This window comes from Solanum verrucosum, unplaced genomic scaffold, assembly GCF_900185275.1.
Source record: "Solanum verrucosum unplaced genomic scaffold, falcon-dt-bn FXZP01000084.1, whole genome shotgun sequence".
In the NCBI taxonomy this organism is placed as follows: domain Eukaryota; kingdom Viridiplantae; phylum Streptophyta; class Magnoliopsida; order Solanales; family Solanaceae; genus Solanum; species Solanum verrucosum.
In genome coordinates, this window is record NW_026019846.1 from 2,112,654 (window position 1) to 2,134,247 (window position 21,594).

The window sequence follows — 21,594 nt, forward strand, 5'->3', positions numbered from 1 at the left end:
TTGGACCAAATCCAGTCAGTTGGTCATCAAAAAAAACGTGCAGTAGCTCGTTCATCCACCGAGGCAGAGTACAAATCCGTCGCCAATGCACTTGCAGAGCTCACTTGGGTGCGAAACTTACTTCATGAGTTACATGTCACCATTTCGAAGACGCCAACAATCTACTGTGACAATGTTGGAGTGACTTATTTATCTCACAACCCAGTTTTTCATACCCGTATGAAACATGTTGCTGTTGATTTTGCATATGTCCGTGACCAGGTTCAAGATCATCGAGTCCATGTTACTCATACGCATGTTTGTGATCAACTTGCTGATACATTCACCAAGCCACTGCCTAAATCAGCATTTACTAGGTGTCGTTCCAAGTTAGGCATTGTTGCACCTTGCCTACCTTGAGGGGGTGTATTAATGATATCTGTAGGTTGCTAACTGCAGTAACTTCTAGTATATGTTTTATTTACCTCTTGTTACTAGTTTGAATAAGTCTCCTACTATGTGGAGCACATTTAGGAGTAGTTATAGTTCCTATTATCTAGCATTAGTTAGTTGTAGATCATGTGCAGGTGGTGGCCTGCACTTTAGCATCAGTTGGTTGAAGATTATGTATATAATAGCTTGCTGCCAGACTTAATGAAATTATCTTTTGACCTTCTCATCTTAATCTTTATACCGGATAGCATCACGAAACTCAGCATTCGTAACCTCTCCTTAGGGTTGCACTTCAGGTGCATTGGGTACCCCTTGCTCCTCAACATTCCTCCTAGTAGGACGACCTCTAAAAGCTTTTCGTGGAGGCATGATTATCTGAAAACACGCGCAAGCACGAAGTAGAAGGAAACTTTTTAAAGATCAAACTCTAACGCACAAAATGAGTGTGAAAGAAGTCAGATAATTTTCCTAAGTGTTGCAGCCTCCTAATTATAGATGTGGGGCGCTTCACATCGATAACTAGGACTCTACAGACACAACTTCATAGACTCCCTAGGACTCTTGAACTCTGTGGTCTGATACCAAGTTTGTCACGCCATGAGCCTACACCTTGGACATGGCCGACACTCGAGAACCATTGTTGGCCCCAAGCGAACCCTTGGCCTGGCATACTTACTCAGTGGAAGATTTAACTCAACAAAGATAAATCTATGTAATAAACTGGAATATTATAAAGGAACATTCAACTAGCGATTAAGACAAACTCAAGTCTCAACATAGGATAATGACAATGAAAAGACTAAAGAACTAACGTCTGACTATCTGTGAAGCCTCTAAAACAATTGAGATGGATGTCAGGACAAGACCCCCGATCATCCTAACAAATGAAATACTAAAATCAAATGATAACAAATGAGCCCTCTGGAAAGCAAGGAGGCTCACCAACTGACTTTGAATGCTCAACTGGATCAACGAGGTGTTGGATGCTGATCCTGGTTACCTGCGTTTGTATCATAATAAGATGCAGGCCAACTAGCATCAGTACATTGAATGTACGAGTATGTGAGTTGGAATGCTAAACATAACTTAAGCTTGAAAAGAATTTGGAAGGAACACTCACCTTGGTTTTACTTAACTCCTGAACAACTTCACTCAATATAAAGCAATAAAACACATACAATATATATAAAGCTTGTAAAACAGTAGAAAACAACTTAGTTTGTTAAAGAAAATGCAATAACAAACTCAACTTTACTTATATAAGAAGGTAATATAGTTTATGTGGGAGATTCTCTAACCGACAACCACCACTATGAGCCTAAGTGGTGATACAACATCTTGCCCATGCTGCCAGACCTGTCCTATACTTTGCCGTCCTATACTTTGCCGTCATATATAACGCTTAACTAAGTGGATCCACTAGTCTATGCTAATAGCATCTTAATGAGTCATCTAAAAAGTATGATCCTTACTACCTATGATGGCTACATGGTTTATGGAGAGTTGAGTTAATATGAACACGCATCCATATCGGTGCTCAATACTACTCCCAAAATATACTTAGCTCATATGTTTTTAAAACAAACTTCTTTCTTTGGTTTGAGATAATTACTCAAAACTTAGCTTAAAAGCTCTCTTGGAATCGATGTTCCCTTTCTTGTTCAAATGTGAAAACATTTTTAAACTTTTTGAGAATACATAGTCCTCTTATACTTCTTTGTAGAACTGAACTTCAATCTTCACTTTTTACTCAACTCAAACCACAAGTCTTAAAACAAAGTTAAATCATTTGTAAAAGACTTTTGGAAGACTCTATGAACTTCTCTTGACTTGACTCTTAACTTTCCTTGAATTGAATTATGGATTCAAGGATTGTGATTTGTGATAAGAAAGATCTCATGATGTTTTGGAATGATTTTAGATAGCTAAACATGAGAAATGATCAAGAAATCACTGTCTGAAAGCTGGTCCACGATGCGGAGATGTATTTCAATTTTGGTCGCGAAAATACTTTTCGAGGCAGAACGGTCCGTGACTTCTCCGCAACGCGAAATGATTTTTCCCAAATCTGGGGAGCAGGTCTACGACATGAAGCCAGTGCCCAGATTTGCCCAATTAATTTTCTTCTTTGTTTTTCAGCCCTAATTCGCCTAGATTTGGTTCTTTTTCTCCATATATCTTTAAATTCGGGTATCCACAACATATACACAAGAATATAACTCAAAACAACTCTAATAATCGATCTTAAACTCTCAAGAACTCCTCAATCACATCCCAAATTCAAGAACGAAAGTAAATTCAAGAACACACATCAAGAACATTCAAACTTTCAACTTTTAGGACGAATTCATGTTGAATTAATCATGTTTGGCACGTGGGTGAACGAACCCAATGTTGTGTGAACTCACATACCTCGTAGGGATCAACCCTTGACGAAATCCACAAGCGATTCTTGAAGATCTTGACGATTCTTGCTCCTTCTCTTCTCATTTCTCTTCAAAACCCTAACTCTTTTGTGAAAGGCATAAACTGACCAAGTTCAGTTTTGACCCTTAATTAGTTTACTAAAACGAATTAAAATAATCGGGTATGGAAAAGACCAAAACACCCTTTAAAAATCCGGGTTGGACATTTCCTTATTTGAACAGCCCAACTTCCAATGGGCATAACTCATTCATACGAACTCAGAATCATGCAAACTTGGCGGCGTTGGAAAGATTATTCCAAGATATTTCCTACGATATCTGGAAACACACCTAACTCATCCTGAGCTAGAAGTTCTGGTCGTTTAAAGTTGACCAAAAACTCAACTTTAACACATTTAACAAATTTCCAGATTTTTATATTCTTTCCAAAAATGACTATTTCTAATTTTAAAATTCTTTCTAGTTACGGGGTGTTACACTTCTCCCCTTAACAAATCTAGATTGGTTAGTAGAAATCAGCTTTGGGAGAATCTTCTCCAATCTATTATGGATAATTCTGGATAGGATCTTGTTAATGAAATTACTTAGACTAATAGGTCTCATAAAGGACTGAATGATATCCTTTTTAGGTATGAGGATCAAATTAGTATGAGTGATGGACTTTGGTAAGGAACTGCCAGCATAAAACTCATTCACCATTCTACAAATATCCTTACCTATAATGTCCCAACAAACTTGGTAGAATCTACCTGTAAGTCCATCTGGACCACTAGAACTGTCTCCATTAAGATTAAAAACTGCATTCTTCACTTCTTCTACATCTGGAACAATCTCTAACTCGGTGTTTTCATCCTCAGAAATTAATTCTGGTATGTGGTCCAACAAGGTGATATTAGTGGCATCTCTGTCTTGATGAAATTGGTTTTGAAAGTGTTCTACTGCCTCCTGAGCCATTGCATTTTCATCTTTCAACCACTGTCCTTGTGCATTCTGAATTCTTGTTACCTTCATTCTTTGTCTTCTTCCTTTTACCAAGCTATGAAAGAATTTTGTATTTTTATCTCCATTGTCAAACCAGTCATACCCTGCCTTTTATTGCCAAAATTTCTCTTCTAGATGCAAATATCTAGTATATTCAGCCTTTGCCCTTTGCATAATAACTCTATTTTCAGCAGAGGGAAATTCCTCAAAGTGTTTTTCCTTGATTCTTGCGATTTCCTCTCTTATGATGAATTGTTTGAATATGTCTCCAAAAGTTTTCTTACTGCATAAAGAAAGTTCAGCCTTTACTTTCTTAATCTTCCTCTTGAAATCCAGAAAATGAGTTGGAGGAATATTCATCATCCCAATTTATTTTGATCACATCCTTGAAACCCCTATGCTCAGTCCAAAAATTCAAGAACCTAAAAGGTTTGATGAATTTGGAATCTCTGTTTTCACATGAGAATAAAAGGGGAGCATGATCTGACCCATTTCTAGAAAGATGTTCCACTTCTGAGATATTGAATTGGTCTTGTAGCATATTATTGACAAAAATTCTATCCAATCTCTCAAAAATGCAGTCAAAGTCAGCCCTACCATTCCACCAAGTAAATGGGCTTCCTTTAAATTGAACCTGATATAAATCATTAGATTCAATACAATTATGAAAATCTTCAACCTCATTCCCCGTCACTGGTCGACCACCAATTTTTTCTTCCCCATTAAGAACCACATTGAAGTCCCCTCCTATTATCCATGGATATTGCAGACCATCAGCTACTTGAGAAATGTCTTCCCATAGTTGCATTTTGTGATAAGGGTCACATTTTGCATAAATAATAGTAACACATATTATTGAGTTAGAATTCTGGTTTCTAAGCAAGACTGAAAATTGTTGCTTAGAATTTCTCACTTCTGTTACATCAGACCCATGATTTACAAACAACCAAATTTTACCACTACTGTTGGCATATCCCTTTGCCATTTTCAATTTTCTGGTATATCTGTTCAAAACTCTCACATACTGAAATGGTTCTATCAGAGCAATAAAATTGAATTTGTGAGAATTATGTAACATTTGGACTCTTTAGAATGCATTTTGAGTCCTCACGGACCTAATATTTCATATAAGGGCCTTCATTGACAACATTGTTTTTTATGTGTCACCTACCTCTTAGGCTGAGATCTGATGGGTTGAATAGATTCTCCATCACCCTATTTCTTACCCTTATTTGCATACTCCATTGATTTAATACTTCTAGGTGATAGGTCCGCGTCTCTGAATATTTTATCCTCAGTGTCCTCTACTTGAAAATTTGTGTCACGTAATTGGAGGTGTTCAAATTCTGATTCTTTGTGGGTAAGAATATTATGAAGAACCTCATTAGGAGATTGAGGTGTATCCATTTTAGTGTCGTCTGCCTGAATAGGAGTAGGGAAAAGCACAATAGCTAAATCATTATTTGAATCTTTATCGTCAGTTTACTTATGCTCATTAACGTGAATCCCTTTATCCTTCTTGTCACTCTCATATGGACATAACTGATTGTTAGTTTGTGTAGCAGGACTGTTAGAATCCTCAATTACCGACTCATCTCCAAGGATTTCTTCTTCTTGACTGGATGGAATGTTGATGTCTTCCTTATTGTTGTACACTCCTTCATGCTCAACACTCATTTTTCTAGCTTCTATAGGTGGAGATGTCAATGTTGAATTAGGTTGAGATTCTTGACCACCCCTTAGACTTGCTTCATTTTTGCTCAAATTTTGTTGTGTTATGTTGTCCCCTACTTGCTCCTTATCTTTGTAATTTTCTCCATGTAACACAGGTCCAAAAGATTTAGCTACCCATTCTTTAGCTAATTCTCCTATTTGTAATTCTGTAGTATCTTGTTGTAAAACTTATCTTTTCCGTTACTGATTTCGGATATGTACTTTTCTTACTGTGCAAGAGTACTAAATTTGTTACCCACCACAGTGGTGGATGTGTTTGATTTACTGGGACAATCTCTTCTATCTTTAACAACAATCCAATTACCCAGATCCCCTACTACCTTCCCACTTGAAAGAATTTTGGCATTTCCTTTTTCCAGAAGTGGTTGCTGCTCTAGATTGATATATTCTGAAATTGTTTTGCTGGCTCTTCCTTTCTCCTTGCATTTACCCCTGCTTTACAGTTAATTTTGTTATGTCCCTGCATTTTGCACTACAAACAATATTTAGGGACATAATCGTATTGAATGGTTATTAAACTTGACCTCATTTCCCCGGTTTTAAGAAATGAAATCCATGCCATCGCCATAGTTATCTCTTTAGAAACCTTAAATCTCGAATCATAAATAAGGGTACGCATCAAGTATGAGTACCCATCTTTACATTAAATGTAGAAAGCCCCTTTCGAGATCATGTTAACATAGTCCTCCTGTTTTGTTAGCCTAATTAGAATATGCTTACTCCCTAGCAATCCTATTTGACAATCACCTTTCAAATCACATTGTTGAGGAATTATCCTTCTCAACTCTTCCAGATCCGTCCATTCATACGAGAGCGTCCCAATTACTGCAAATTGAAGTTTTTCAATATGAGTAATCTTAATTACTTCCTGCTCAGTCCATTCTACTTGTGGAATACCTTCCACATAAGTTATTTCCTTCATTAATGAGTTATCCTCTAGAATATCATATCATTCAAAGAATCTGCAAAGGTTTTCTCTTTAGTCAATAAAGAGTTTACTTTTGATGTTGAGGGTAGAGTTGATGGTAAGGGAGGGAATTCAGAATATGGTAGTAGATAATCAACCCCTAATGAGACTTTGCCGCCGCTCGGCGTCACCATGAATTAGGTTTGTTGATCTCTCTGAGCATACTTTAAAAATCTATGCAGTATCTTTCTAGGGAAGTATTGAGTACCTATTTCATTATTTAATTGTTAAAATTAGTTTGGGCACCATGTATTTGATAAAATTCCCAAATGAACTCTTAAAATGATTTTCAAAACTTTTTGTGCCAAAATGATTGCATTTATTGGTTGCGTGTTTGCTTGTTGTTAATTTTACACTGATGGTAAAATCATGTCGAAATCAAAGTTGGTTGTTCATGTTGAAGGAGGCGACTGTTTGCTTTTGCGAACATGTCATCGCTTAAGCGATGTTCGCTTATGCGAAGTCTTTCACTTTTGCGATTTCCGCTTAAGCGCTTCGGTGATGTTCGCTTAAGCGAACTGAGCATCGCTTTTGCGATATCTATGGCAGTTTCCTGCCAGTATAAATTTGCCAGAATGCTTGTTTTGGTTCTAATTTGAATTCCAATCATTTTCTTTGACTTCTAATTATTAAATAGCATTGTTTAACATATAATTCACACCCACTCATATGCTATTGTGATTTATAGATTCTCACAAGTCAAGAATGGCACACGAACTTGGTTTTGAGGAGGAAGTGGTGGTCCACTATGCCAATATCGATTTGTCTCTCTCTGGGCACAAGAGATTTATTATGCTGATTTGATGAAGAAGAAACTACTTCCGTAGAGAGGCATATCGCTCGATAAAGTTGAGGAAACATTCCAACTTTCCACTAAAGGTTGTTGGCATCCGATTCGATATGCTTTGTAGTTGAACCTTGCAAGGCAAATGAGCAATTAGTTCGGGAGTTCTATGCCAACCTTATGGAGACCGACATGGCATCAAAGTTGATCACTATCCAGGGCAAGGTTGTCGATTATGGGCCGGAAGCAATTAATCAGATATATGGGTTACTCAACCATGATATCAAGGCCTTCACTAACAAAGATTGTGAGTCGGGTACTTGGCTGGCTTCAAAGATATGTTCGGGCCAAAATGTTCCATGGGCCGCCACAAAGGCCGAAATTTTATGCTCATACCTGACTGCGGAGGCAAGGACATGGATGTCGATAGTGTGCAACCGTATTTCCCCAAGTGGTAATATTAGCAACATTCCGGTGTTGCGAGCTCAGATAGTGGCTTGGATATATAAGCAATGTCCATACTATGAACGCCATTAAAGCGGAATCAACATCCTTATTACAAGGTCTATAGATAGCCTTCGAATGCAAGTTGATGCCACTCAGAATAATTTAAGGGTCGCTACATTATAGTTCAAACATACATATATAACTTTTTGAATATATAGTCCAAAATTCTATAGCTATTACAATGTTTGTGCAAGGCGCGCACACATAAATACTAGTAAATAAGTAAGAACTATGGATACACAAAAATAGATACAAAATATCAAAACTAATAATTAGTCTTGAGCTTCGTTACAATTATCACTATCGCAAGTAGTTTCCAAGTTTTTTACAATTTCACAATATGCGTTATGTGCAGCCCTATTTAGAGCAATTAATTTCTTGCCACTAAATTTTCCCTTGCCAGCAAATTTACCAGCAAAAACTTCAATTTCTCCTGTTTTTTCCCATGTATCAATAAGTATAACACTCCACCCATTTCTTTGGCAAGCCTCATTGAATTTTGTAACTGGATGAGTCTATTGATTTTCTAGAGTAATCATAGGTTGCAACAAATTTTCTACCACATGTCCAAAGTTTAACTTGTTGATATAAGTTTCTTCTATACACACATGAAGGCGTATTTAAAATCTAAAGTTAGTAGGTGATATTGTAGTCACGATATTCATTAGTACTCTTTTTGTTTCAGTTTATGTGAAAGTGTTTGAAGTACAAGGGATAAAAGATGAGTATGAAATAAGGTGTACATTCTGCAATTTTTTTTATAAAATTTACATATTTTAAAATCAGATGGAAGGTACTATAAATCAACACAACTAATGGTCCATAATATTTTTAAAATGCTTGAAAACATTGATGTCAAAGAAAAGACTATTTAACTCTCAAAACAGTAATATATGCCTATAAAATGAGACGAAAAAAGTATTACTCTCTTTATTTTGAAATATCTGTCACAATTTTTTGGTGAGAGTCAAACGGTTTAAACTTTAACCTTTGTTCATCATATACGTTCGTGCGCACAAATAATATGTAAGTATGGACCATGTACAAGTACAACCAACCCCCCCCCCCCCCCCCCCCCCGCCCCGCTATACAATTAATACACAAAATAAATTAAAAGTGAAGCAGTTATAATGCACCTGCCAAGTTATGTCCATGGAGAAATCGCAGTCAATATAAATGGCACCAATTCCACAACGTCAGCCAGCACCTTTGGGGGATCAATAACTACTGATGAATGCAAAGGGTACTCAAGCGTTGCGTCTTTGAATTCTTCTACAGATCAAATATAACAAGTTTTAATCAAAACTATAATCTATCAACCAACTAATAGCTAAGAGCCTCGTTGTGCCTAGACCCTGTCACACCACAAGGTATTGTTTATGATCGAGTTATTTGGAAATGCAGCTTAAATTAGGTGGTGAATTTCGTCTAAAGGGAGGCAGGAATTCAAATAAGGTCATTCAAAAAATTTCAAAAAAAATCTTATGTTAAGGAGTTTAAAAACTTATGTATATGCAAGAAAATCAATTATATATAAAAAATTAATTCAATAGGAAACATATTCGCATTTACTTCAAAAATGTGGTTAGCTGGCAATGGTACACATGACACTTCAGACTTTAAATGGTGAATTAATTCAGCACTATTAATGTTTAATGAGGTGTTTGGTACGGAGGAAAATGTTTTTTTTAAAAAATAAGTAGATATCTTACATATATAAATAAGAAGATATTATCTCCAGAGTATTTATATGTTATATACCAAAACATTATGAAAGTTTGGAATGTTACTTATATATACCACCAATGTCTAAAAGAAAGCCTAATTATGTTTATAGAATGATGTCCATAAAAACAATATTTATAGAAACCAGATGTCTATCAATTTTTTAAACTTACGCCAGACATCACCTTAATAACTCATTGGTTGAATTTTCAACCTAACAAATTAAAAGTTACTTTCTTCCGTCCAAAATAATTAATGCTTTAACCTTTAAAAATTGATTCATGTTTTACAAAATCAATAAAGATTTCAATACTTAAGGTGTAATATAGAGATGGATTTTCATATTATTTTCATCTATCAAATACGTTGATGACTCTATTCACTATGGCTAGGACAACAACAAGTGTCAGATAATTTTATTTACTATGGCTGAGACAAATGAGAAGAAACCACCTAATATTTTTGTCTATATTAAAATTTGAACCTGAAACCTCATGGTTTTTGCTCACTTCAAGTAGATCCAGCATTGTAGGCAAATCAACTGACATATTTCCTTTCTAAATTGGCATCCTACCGACTTTATTGACACATATGAGACGTTTGATTTCTTTGTTAGCTAATTTTTTGTTTTTAGTTTTGGAATCTTCTTTTTATCATTAATGACTTGGTCCATGATCTCCTTTCATCTCCGCAAGTTTTTGGCTTATATATAATAATAAAATATTGGAGTGGTCAAGTCAATCCCCTCCTCCCCTCCCCAAACCAATAACATCTAAATCACTATATCTAAACCTTATGGAGACTGACATGGCATCAAAGTTGATCACTATCCGGGGCAAGGTTGTCGATTATAGGCCGGAAGCAATTAATCATATATATATATGGGTTACTCAACCATGATATCAAGGCCTTCACTGACAAAGATTGTGAGTCGGGTACTTGGCTGGATTCAAGCTATGTTCAGGATGAAATATTCCACGGGCCACCACAAAGGCCAAAATTTTATGCTCATACCTGACTGCGGAGGCAAGGACATGGATGTCGATAGTATGCAACCGTATTTCCCCAAGTGGGAATATTAGTAACATTCTGGTGTTGCGAGCTCAGATAGTGGCTTGGATATATGAGCAATGCCCATACTACGAACGCCATTAAAGCAAAATCAACATCCTTATTACAAGGTCTACAGATAGCCTTCGAACGCAAGTTGATGCCACTCGAAATCAGCACAGATTGTAAAGATATCATTACTCTCGTACATGATCATCCTACTTATTCAAAGGAGTTATTGCAGAAGCTGGGGAACCCCCCAATTCAGCATAACTTTAGAGGAACAAATCAAGTCGTGGATGCACTAGCGAAGGAGGGGACTAATCTAACACAACCAAATTCCTTTTTGTGTTATGAAGTTTCACCGTTGTTTTGTCTTGGAAAAGCTAGAAGCAGTTATAGCGGGAACTTGTTTTGTTAGGCTGACTAATGCCCCTACAAATGTAGATGAATGTATTAATACTAGTAGTAGAAACACCCCTTCCATTAGCATCAATAGGGGGCTACTAGACACGTTACATCTCTGTACTAGCATGAGTAACATGCCACTATCTTTTATGAACGAATATTAGTATTTTGTTAACCAAAAAAAAAAAAAGTTCAAGTTTGTGCAAAAATTTAAGGGTCGCTATATTATAGTTCAAATATACATATATAACTTTTTGAATATATAGTCCCAAATTCTATAGCTATTACAACGTTTGTGCAAGGCGCGCACACATAAAGACTAGTAAATAAGTAAGAACTATGAATACACAAAGATTGATACAAAATTTCAAAACTAATAATTAGTCTTGAGCTTCATTACAATTATAATTATCACAAGTAGTTTTCAAGTTTTTGATAATTTCACAATATGCATTATGTGCAGCCCTATTTAGAGCAATTAATTTCTTGCCACTAAATTTTCCCTTGCCGGCAAATTTACCAGCAAAAACTTCAATTTCTCCGGTTTTTTCCCATGTATCGATAAGTTTAACACTCCATCCATTTCTTTGGCAAGCCTCATAGAATTTTGTAACTGGATGAGTCTCTAGATTTTCTAGAGTAATCATAGGTTGCAACAAATTTTCTACCACCTGTCCAAAGTTTAACTTGTTGATATAAGTTTCTTCTATACACACATGAGGGCTTATTTAAAATCTAAAGTTAGTAGGTGATATTGTAGTCACGATATTCAGTAGTCCTTTTGTTTCCATTTATGTGAAAGCGTTTGAAGTACAAGGTATAAAAGAAGAGTATGAAATTAGGTGTAGATTCTTCAAGATTTTTTTTTATAAATTTACATATTTTAAAATCAGACGGAAGGTACTATAAATCAACACAACTAATGGTCCATAATATTTTTAAAATGTTTGAAAACATTGATGTGAAAGAAAAGACTATTTACCCCTCAAAACAGTAATATGTACATATAAAATGAGACGAAAAAAGTATTACTCCCTTCATTTTAAAATATTTGTCGCAATTTTTTGTTGAGAGTCAAACAGTCTAAACTTTAGCCTATATTTTAAGATGTATTTGTTCGTGCATGCAAATAATATGCTAAGTATGGACAATGTACAAGTACAACCACTTTCATAATACTACACCCCCCGGAGCTATTAAACTAATACACAAAATAAATTAAAAAGTGAAGCAATTATAATGCACCTGCCAAGTTATGTCCATGGAGAACTTGCAGTCAATATAAATGGCACCAATGAGGGATTCCACAACATCAGCCAGCACCTTTGGGGGATCAATAAGTCCTGATGAATGCAAAGGGTACTCAAGCATTGCATCTTTGAATTCTTCTACCTGAAAAAACATAACGAGTTCTAATAAAAAATATACTCTATCAACCAACTAGTGCCTAAGAGCCTCATTGTACCCAGACCCTGTCACACCACTAGGCATTGTGTATGATCATTGATCGGGTTATTTGGAATTGCAATCTAAATTGGGTGGTGAATTCCATCCAAAGGAAGGCAGGAATTCAAATAAGGTCATTCATTTTTTTTTTTAAATCTTATGGTAAGGAGGTTAAAAACTTATGCATATGCAAGAAAATTAATTATATATAAAAATTTCAACAAAAAGTGTTGAATTCAATAGGAAACATATTTGCATTTACTTCAAAAATGTGGTTAGCTGGCAATGGTACACATGACCACTTCAGACTTTAAATGATGAATTAATTCAACACATTATTACTGTTTAGGAAAATATGAAGTGACAGGTTTATATGACAAGTGTTGAATGTGGTGTTTGGTAACGGGGAAAGTGTTTTTTCGAAAAATAAGTATATTTCTTACATATTTTTTAGTGTTTGATATACAAACAAAAAGAAATCATCTCCAAAGTATATATTTATTTGTTATGCAGCAAAACATTATGAAAGCATGATGGAATGGGGAGTAAGGATTCAGGGGTGACGGGATGTGATGGTGACTGTGGGAGGAGATAATAAACTTGAAATGTCACTTATGCAACATATGTCTAAAAAAAACCCTAATTATGTTCATAGAATGATGTCCAGAAAAACAATATTTATAGAAACCAGATGCCTATCAATTTTCGAAACTTACACCAGACATCACCTTAATAACTCATTGGTTGAATTTTCAACTGACAAATTAGTTCCAAAATAATTGATGTGTTTTAACGTTTAAAAACTGATTAAAAACAATGGATGTTTTTTTACAAAATCAAGAACGATTTCAATACTTAGGTATACTATAGTCTTGGGAATGGATTTTCAGATTATTTCCATCTCTCAAACACATTGTCAATAACATTGCTAATATAACCAAAATAGAACATGCGAGACGTATCACCTTCTATCAGCAAGAGATAGCAGATAACTCTATTCACTATGCTAGAAACCATCTAATATTTTGTCTATGTTGGAATTTGAACCTAGACCTCACTGTTCTCATCCACTTCATTGGCCATCGGACCGCATACTTGGTTGCAGATCAAGCATTGTTATCAGGAGGCAATTCATGCATGGCATTTCCTGGCTAAATTGACAGCTACAAATGAAATTAAGATCTAATATTTCCAAGAGAGACAAAGGCACTATTTCAATTTGACAATGACATTTACCTAAGTAGATAAATATGACAAGTTTAATTTCTTTGTTAGCTAATTTTTTTTGTTTTTGTTTGAAAAGAATTCTGTATAGAATTTCTCTTCATCATTAAAGACTTGGTCCATGTTCTCCTTTAATTTCTGTAAGTTTTTGGCTTATATTATAATAATAAATATTGTAGTGGTCAAGTCAATCCTCCCTCCTAACATCTAGCTCACCATCTCCTAACATCTAGCTCACCATCTCAGAAAGGAATCTAAAATTTGCTCTTGACTAAAATTTGTTCTTGACAAAAAAAATCATAAGAAGCACATTTTAGTAAAAATTTCTTTTAAGTATAAGGGAATTCCTTAATTTATATGTCCAAACTTAGAACATTAATTATATCTTCATTTTAAACTCTAACTTCTAATATTTTAAGTTATAAATCACAAAAGACATGAAAATAACAAAAGTAGAAATAATAACAATTATTTTTTGCTACTTACTTGACCCTTAAGTAGAGGTTTCTTGTGCCGTAAATACTTATGAAAGTCATATTTGACGGCTACCCTAGCAAGTTTTTCGGTATCAACATTAGCTGCCCGTAGCCGGGTCAACTGTCCCGGAGCCAAATCAAGGTGTAGAAAATAATGAGCCTTTGCTATCAATAGATTTAGCACCGAGTCACCTATGTATTCAAGCCTTTCGTATGATTCACACTCATCTTCTCGATGAAATGAAGAATGAGTAAAAGCTTGATACAACAAATTAACATTCTTGAATTTGTACCCCACTACCTCTTGTAATTCTTCCACAAACTTCTTCCATTCAAGAGTTACCTTGTTTTCCGATAGATCTTGATTTTCGCTTTGATCAAGTGTACTAAAGCGGGGTTGTTTTTCCATCGAACCAAAAAGATAATCTAAATTATTATCCATCTCCATTATTTAATTGAGCACACGATGTGATCTGCTAGTCCCGTTAAACCATAAACCATCCAAAGGAGTATCACTCTCAAAGCTTTTTTTTCTTCTTCTTTTTCTATGGCTAACTATATCACATGTATCAAGGGGAGGAAGGTTTGGATAGAGGTATTTGTAGGTAATAATAATGACATAAAAGTTGGCAAGGTTGATATAGATATTAACTATTGATCAGAACAAGGAAGAAATTTTTATTTTTTAAAATAATAATGATGTTGACAAAATCGCCCATATGAAGATGTTGATGGCGTGTTGAATGACGCTTTAGGGTTTTCTAATTTAGGAAAAAACAATTTGATTTCAACTATGAAACATATTTTAAAGACATTGTATAATGATATGATCTTCTTATTTATTACTCCCTCCGTTTTAAAAAGAATGACCTCTTTTCCTTTTTAGTTTGTTTCAAAAAGAATGATCTCTTTTCTTTTTTGGTAACATTTTACTTTCAACTTTCCACGTGGCATGTTTAAAACCACAAGATTAAAGGACAATTTTGTACATTTGACATAACTTTAATTTAGGGCTACAAGATTCAAAAGTCTTCTTTATTTTCTTAAACTCCGTGCCATGTCAAACTAGACCACTCTTTGTGAAACGGAGAGAGTATTTCTTTATTAAGTAAAATTAATCTTGCTTAGTTTGTAACGTTCTAGAATAAATAAATATTTGATAAAATTATCTAAATACACTACTTATTTTATCATACTTTAAAATTTCATACAATTTGAAGAAATTATAAAAATATCTACTCTCCTATTTTCGGATACATCACAATCGGATACATCATCTTGCACGATTTATCAATATATCGCTTTACGTGATGTATCGGGATGTCAAACTTATCACTTTACATGATGTATATGGGAATTTTTGTTAAGAGCGATACTCCTTTTGGGATGTATCCGGATTCCACTAAATTTAAGGAATTTTTGTGATTTGAAAAGGAGTGGAGATAGGATGCAATTAGCTCTTAACACTATGTGATTTGTGTAAAATTCCCTAAATATTTTCCTATAAGGGCTTGTTTGGTATAAGGGCTTGTTTGGTACAGGGGCGACTCAATGCATTTAAAATGAGGTATCCGCTTTTGGCCTCAACTCAATGCATTTAAAATGAGGTATCTGCTTTAGGCCTCAACTCAATGCATTTAAAATGAGGTACCAGCTTTAGGCCCCAAAATTTGAGGGATCCCATTTTTTCCATTAACAATAAATTTATTATGTGTTATTTTTTAAAAAACAAAATTATAATGTCTTTCATATAATTTGTCTTACTCTTTTTAGTTTGTTTTGAAACATTAAGAAATATTTTTTTCTTTTTTGTCAAATTTTAATCCAACTTTCCACCTTATATATTCAAGACCACAAGATTAAAGAATATATTGTTATATAAACATAATTTAGTTTAAGACAATTCAAAAAACTTCTTTACGATGGGATACTATTTATAGAAAACGTAACTTTTTTTCATTAAAAAGAAAAATTTGCCTTTAATTTTTTTAAAAAAATATGCTAACAATTCGGCATCTAGAAAACTAGAAGAATAGATTTTAAATATTAAAAAAAAAAGTTTAAGCCTGTCATTTTATTTTATTTTTGGTTTTAGGTCCTGTTGATTGGAATAAAATTCAGAAAAATAATGAATTTACACCTATTGCAATTGACATATGTTGGATTTTGAACCTAAGACCTCGTGGATCAAAAGATATGTTTTATCCGCCGAATTAAACATATCAAAATAACAAACATAGAAAGAATAATAAATTTTTTTGTTACTTACTTGACACTTAAGTATAGGTTTCTTATGCCGTAAATACTTATGGCAGTTATACTTGACGGCTATCCTAGCAAGTTTTTCTATATCCACCTTAGCCGCCCACATCCGATCTACGGGCTAACCGTCCATTAACAGATTTAGCACCAAGTCACCAACGTAAGTTTTTTTGTATCCACCTTAGCCGTCCGCAACTGGTTTGCGGGTTAACTGTCCATTAACAGATTCAGCACCGAATCACCAACGTATTCAAGCCTTTTGTATGGTTCAGACTTGTTCACTCAATGGAACGAAGAATGAGTAAAAGTTTGATATAACAAATTAACGTTCTTGAATTTGTATCCCACCACCTCTTGTACTTCTTTTACAAGCGTCTTCCTTTCGAGAGTTATCTTATTTTTCTTCACCCAATAAATCTTGATTTTCACTTAGCAGAGTTATATTTTCATTGAACCAAGGAGATCTTCACTCAATAGATCTTGACTTTCACTTAGCAGAGTTGTATGTTCATTGAACAAAGGAGACAATCCAAATTATAGTCTATCTCCATTATCTAATTAAGCAATGTGATCTGCTAATTGTGTTATCACATATATGAAGAAATTTTATTTTCTTTAAGTTTACAAATGCAGAGCTATATTTTTTCATTGAGCCATCCAAGTTATAGTCCATCTCCATTATTTAATTAAGCACACTATGTGATCTGCTAATTGCGTTATCACATGTATGAAGAAATTTTATTTTATTTTATTCTTAAAATAATGATGTTGACAAAATGTTGATAGGCGTGTAAAATGACGCTTTAGGGTTTTCTATTTTAGAAAAAAAATTGAATTCAACTATGAAGCATATTTTAAAGACATTATACAATGATATGATCTTATTTATTATTTCTTTATTTACTAAGTAAAAATTAATCAATGCTTAGTTTGTAACGTTCTAGGATGCATAAATATTTAAGGGCTTATGTGGTAAGGATCTTATGATTAATTTCAAAATGAGTTTATTACACATTTTATTCGAAAAAAAATATAGAAAAAAAATGAATTGTTTCAAAATCTATTCGAATTGCTTTTTTTCTTTTATTGAATTGATCCTTAGCGAATATACATTGCAAATATATAGCTCAAACTAATATTACAAATTCTTAGCCTATACATTGTAAATATATAGCTCAAAACTAATATTACAAATTCTTAGCCTAGAAATCAATTCAGTATATAATAATATACATACAGTTTACAACTATATACAAAACTTTCATATTATTTTTTTTATAAAAAATGTTTAAAAACTTGAAATACAATGTTATAAGCTCAATATAGAGTATTATACAAAATTATAAGAGATATTTATACACCATATATAATAATATACTATATTATACATTATTATATAAAAACAGACTTTGTATTTTTTTTTCTTGAATTATTCATCCAAAAACACCTCAAAAACTATACTAATCACTTAAAATTTTCATATAGTTAGGCTCCTCAATATAACTGATATTTTACACAATATCCATGTGAAACAAAGCTTATTTGCAGAAATTCATTTTTCAAATTTTGAAGCTTGAGCTTCAACAAAATGTCAATAGTATTTCATAGTAACTCCAATAACAGTAATAAAACAATGACTTAATATGTAAATTTTTATAAAAGTCAGGGTCATTATGAATCACCCATATCTCAAAATAATTAATTTAAAGATAACTTGTACCCCAAGTAAACATATTTTAAATGATTTATAATTTTCCACTGATTTTTTTCCAACCTACTGAGCTTAATTTGTTGCTTGACTATAAAGTTTGGTAAAAAAATTAAAATAAAAGCTGTCAAAAAGTCTTTGCTTCGAGGGAGGATACCTTCAATAATTTATTAGTTTATGTGTGTGTATAAAATTCAAATGCTTAGCAATTCAAGTGCAAGAGAAATAGTCTTTTCGTTATAATATAACAAATATTATTTACGCTCCCAATTTTTGTTTGATTAAATTTTTTTCTCAACTTTGAAAAATAAAATTGGTCCCTCTTTATCTTATACAAAGTCTATTTTACTTTTTTTTGTCATTTTAAATCTTTTATTTATGTGCTTCTTGTTCAACTTTATACAAATTTAATTGTTTACTTACACACATCCAAAATTGGAGGGCATAGATACTGGTTAGAGCCAAGTAAAAGACATGTTTATATATTATGCTCATCTCTTGTTATTATGTAGATAAACAAATTTTGATTGTCATTAATGAATTTTTTTTACAATTATAACTTAAAATTTATTTACACTATAATGGATACTGATCTTTTAAGAAATTGTCACGAAGTATCTTTATTTTTATTAATTATTTTATATTATTTGTATCGAAATATGTTTATAAGGTTTATTATCACATTAAATATTTCTTTAAAACTAATAAATTATTTTTTATTTTGTTCATTTGTTTCATTATAAAACGATATTGGCTAGGGGAACAAATAGATACTAATATTAATTTCTCATTTTTTTGGACGAAATTTAATATTTTTTTCGTAGGAAATTTGTTATATAGATTCATAAACAAAAATATAGTGATTTTAAAGAAGTATTAAAAAAAAATGAATGTTGATAATGTAACAGTGGAATAGATCAATAGGCATTTTAAAAGTTATTAGGAAAAAAGGGAAAGAATGACGGTTTCTCAAAGTTTATGAACGGGTAATTTTTAAAGTAAAGTTGAGAATGTAAATGATTTTCAGCTTTAATGTTGAGAATGAAATGATTTTCAGCTTTATAGGAAGTCCAAAACTAATATACATGAGAGATTTGATTTTATAATTTATTACAAATAAATAAAAAATTAATAACTATAACTTTAATAAATTTTAAAGTCCTGAATATTAGGATAGATTTAATAGCTAAGTTAGTTTTCGTGCATTGTACATGCATGTAGCTTTCATGTATATGTGTATATACGTATATGTACCCATGTTTTAAAAGGTGGGGCGTTTTAGTTAGCATAGGTGACGCGTAAACCTCATGGATTTTTAAATTTTTTATTTACGATAGAATATAATAATATAATAACACAAAATTATAAAAACACATCAATAATTTGAAATAATTACAAACATAATTAAGGAAACTTATAGAAATAAAATTTCTAACATGATTATACAAGTATAAATAATGTAATGATATAAAACTATTATGATATGCAAATCAACTCTAATTTCATAACTTTCTAGTAAAAAAAGAATCATTATTTCTAAAAGAATATATTATTATTATACTATATAATTTACCCCCTAAAATAAAATACTCTCTAATACTTACTAGTATTATAATAAAAATATCAATCCATCATAAATATAAATAAAATTACTTTCAAATAGCTAAATAATAAACTATGATAATTTTGAGACATGTGACAAAAACATGAAACCAATGATAAGTGAAAAAATAAAATTTCGCTATGTATTTTTAAAAGAAATGTTACGTTATATATAATCAATATCAAAGTGTTCTCAAATAGTAAAGATGTGATACTACAACTTGTTATTTAAATCACTCTCTATCTTCTTACTTCTATACATTAAAAAACTATTAAGTATCATTCATTTATTCAAAAATTATGAAGATTAACAATGTTAACTAAAGAATTTAACTCATAATTTATGTAAGATGTGTTAGGCGAACTTCGAGTATTGGGCATTGAACATGCTTAGGGCGTACAGTCGGATGCTTAGGACGTAAGTCTTACATAACTAAACCTAGACTTGAGTCTCGAAATGTTTTTCTAGAGCCCCGTTCGAAAGTGAGCCCTAAGACGAGTGCCAACAGAGTTTTTTAAAATAGTGATATATACACATGATATACAATGGTATACATTAACATACTCAAAAGACACAACAATCAGTATCTCTAGCTTTTATTTGGAAAAATCACCTGACATATTAAATTAAAAAGGTATATTACAGCCTTTAAATCTACTATTTTATAATATTACTAATAAAGTTTTAATTAGAAGTCTTAACAGATTTATATTAATTTATAAAATATTTATTTTGTTATGAAACTATAGAATAAGAAGAACAAGAAAGTAGGGAAAAGAGACAGGACTTCTCAATTCTTCTTGAATGATATTTAGGGATCCATATATCTGATTTACAATGAAGGAAAACCTTTTTATTTATAGGAAAAAACTGACTTGGTCTTCGAGTAGCATTCCTAACTTTTCTCTAACAGACTCCACATAATAGACATTCACTATAATACAAATATGTTTATAACACTCCCCCTTGGATGTCTATTTGATAGATTATATGTCTCGTTAAAACCTTACTAGATAAAATCAGTGGGAAAAAATCTAGTGAAGGAAAAAGAGTACACATATCTAATAATACACATTATGGATGCCTCATTAAAAACCTTACAAGAAAAACCCAGTGCGACAAAACTCTGTGAGGGAAAAAGAGTACATCGCGTATTAACTCCCCCTAATGAGAACATCAATCCAGAGGCTTGAATCTTTGTTTTTCAAGGTTGTGCACCATCTTCTTGAAAGTTGTAGCTGGTAGAGACTTGGTGAATAAATCAACTATAGTATTATGTACTTGAACAAACCTGTTGTATGTTGATATCACCATTCTTGGGAGTTCATGTGTGTAGAAAAGGTTTGACGAAATATGCTTCCTTCTATATCCTTTTATGAATCATACCTTTAAGATCAAAGATTTCTGCAAGTTCCTTACTTCAACTTGTTTAAGCAATAATTTTTTGCCTTTTGAAAACTCTTCAAGAGTTTCAATTCAAGTCATCAACTTGCATAACAATATAAAACATTCTTAATTGCTTTAATCTATATATGAGGATTATAAACAAGTTTTTCAAAAACTAGTATATGCTTTAGATTTTGAACCCATCGGATATTTTCATATCAATTTTGTCAAGTGACAACATTCAATATTAAATGTATGACATCTTCTAGTGCATCTATTGCAAGTCAAATAAGCTTTACGCTTACCAAGATGCATCATTCCACTTTTCACTTGATAATTATTTCTACACCAACATGCTTTAATAGACGAAGAATTCGCATCATCATAATCTTTTACAATATTGTGCGCTATTGTATCAAAGATATCGTCAACGATATATCATTTTGTATCAATTCACAATACGACATAACTTATT

The 21,594-nt window shown here is 32.7% G+C and overlaps 2 protein-coding genes across 5 annotated transcripts in view; one reads left to right on the top strand and one right to left on the bottom strand.

Moving 5' to 3' along the window:
• Window positions 1-21,594, top strand: part of LOC125816838 (chromatin remodeling protein EBS-like) — a 950,056-nt gene that overhangs the window by 884,523 nt on the left and 43,939 nt on the right. The window contains exon 1 of one of the 4 annotated variants that reach the window (XM_049496510.1): window positions 17,245-17,257. The exons of the other annotated variants lie outside the window; for them this stretch is intronic. The gene's annotated coding sequence lies outside the window, so the exon portion shown is untranslated. Of the gene's footprint in view, window positions 1-17,244; window positions 17,258-21,594 lie in introns of those variants that run through there. 4 annotated transcript variants of the gene reach the window in all.
• Window positions 11,395-14,608, bottom strand: LOC125817204 (ribonuclease 3-like protein 3). Its single transcript, XM_049496755.1, has 3 exons — window positions 14,171-14,608; window positions 12,260-12,406; window positions 11,395-11,685 (listed from the first exon to the last, which is right to left on the bottom strand). Exons 1-3 carry the CDS (start codon window positions 14,606-14,608, stop codon window positions 11,395-11,397), a joined length of 876 nt encoding a protein of 291 aa, XP_049352712.1.

Coding starts and splice junctions, on each gene's coding strand:
- LOC125817204 (XM_049496755.1), bottom strand. CDS start 14,608: ATGGAGATGGATAATAATTTAGATTATCTTTTTGGTTCGATGGAAAAA. Junction 12,407..14,170: donor AACCTCTACTTAAGGGTCAA/GTAAGTAGCAAA, acceptor ATGTTTTTTCAG/GTAGAAGAATTCAAAGATGC. Junction 11,686..12,259: donor CCATGGACATAACTTGGCAG/GTGCATTATAAT, acceptor AACTTTGGACAG/GTGGTAGAAAATTTGTTGCA.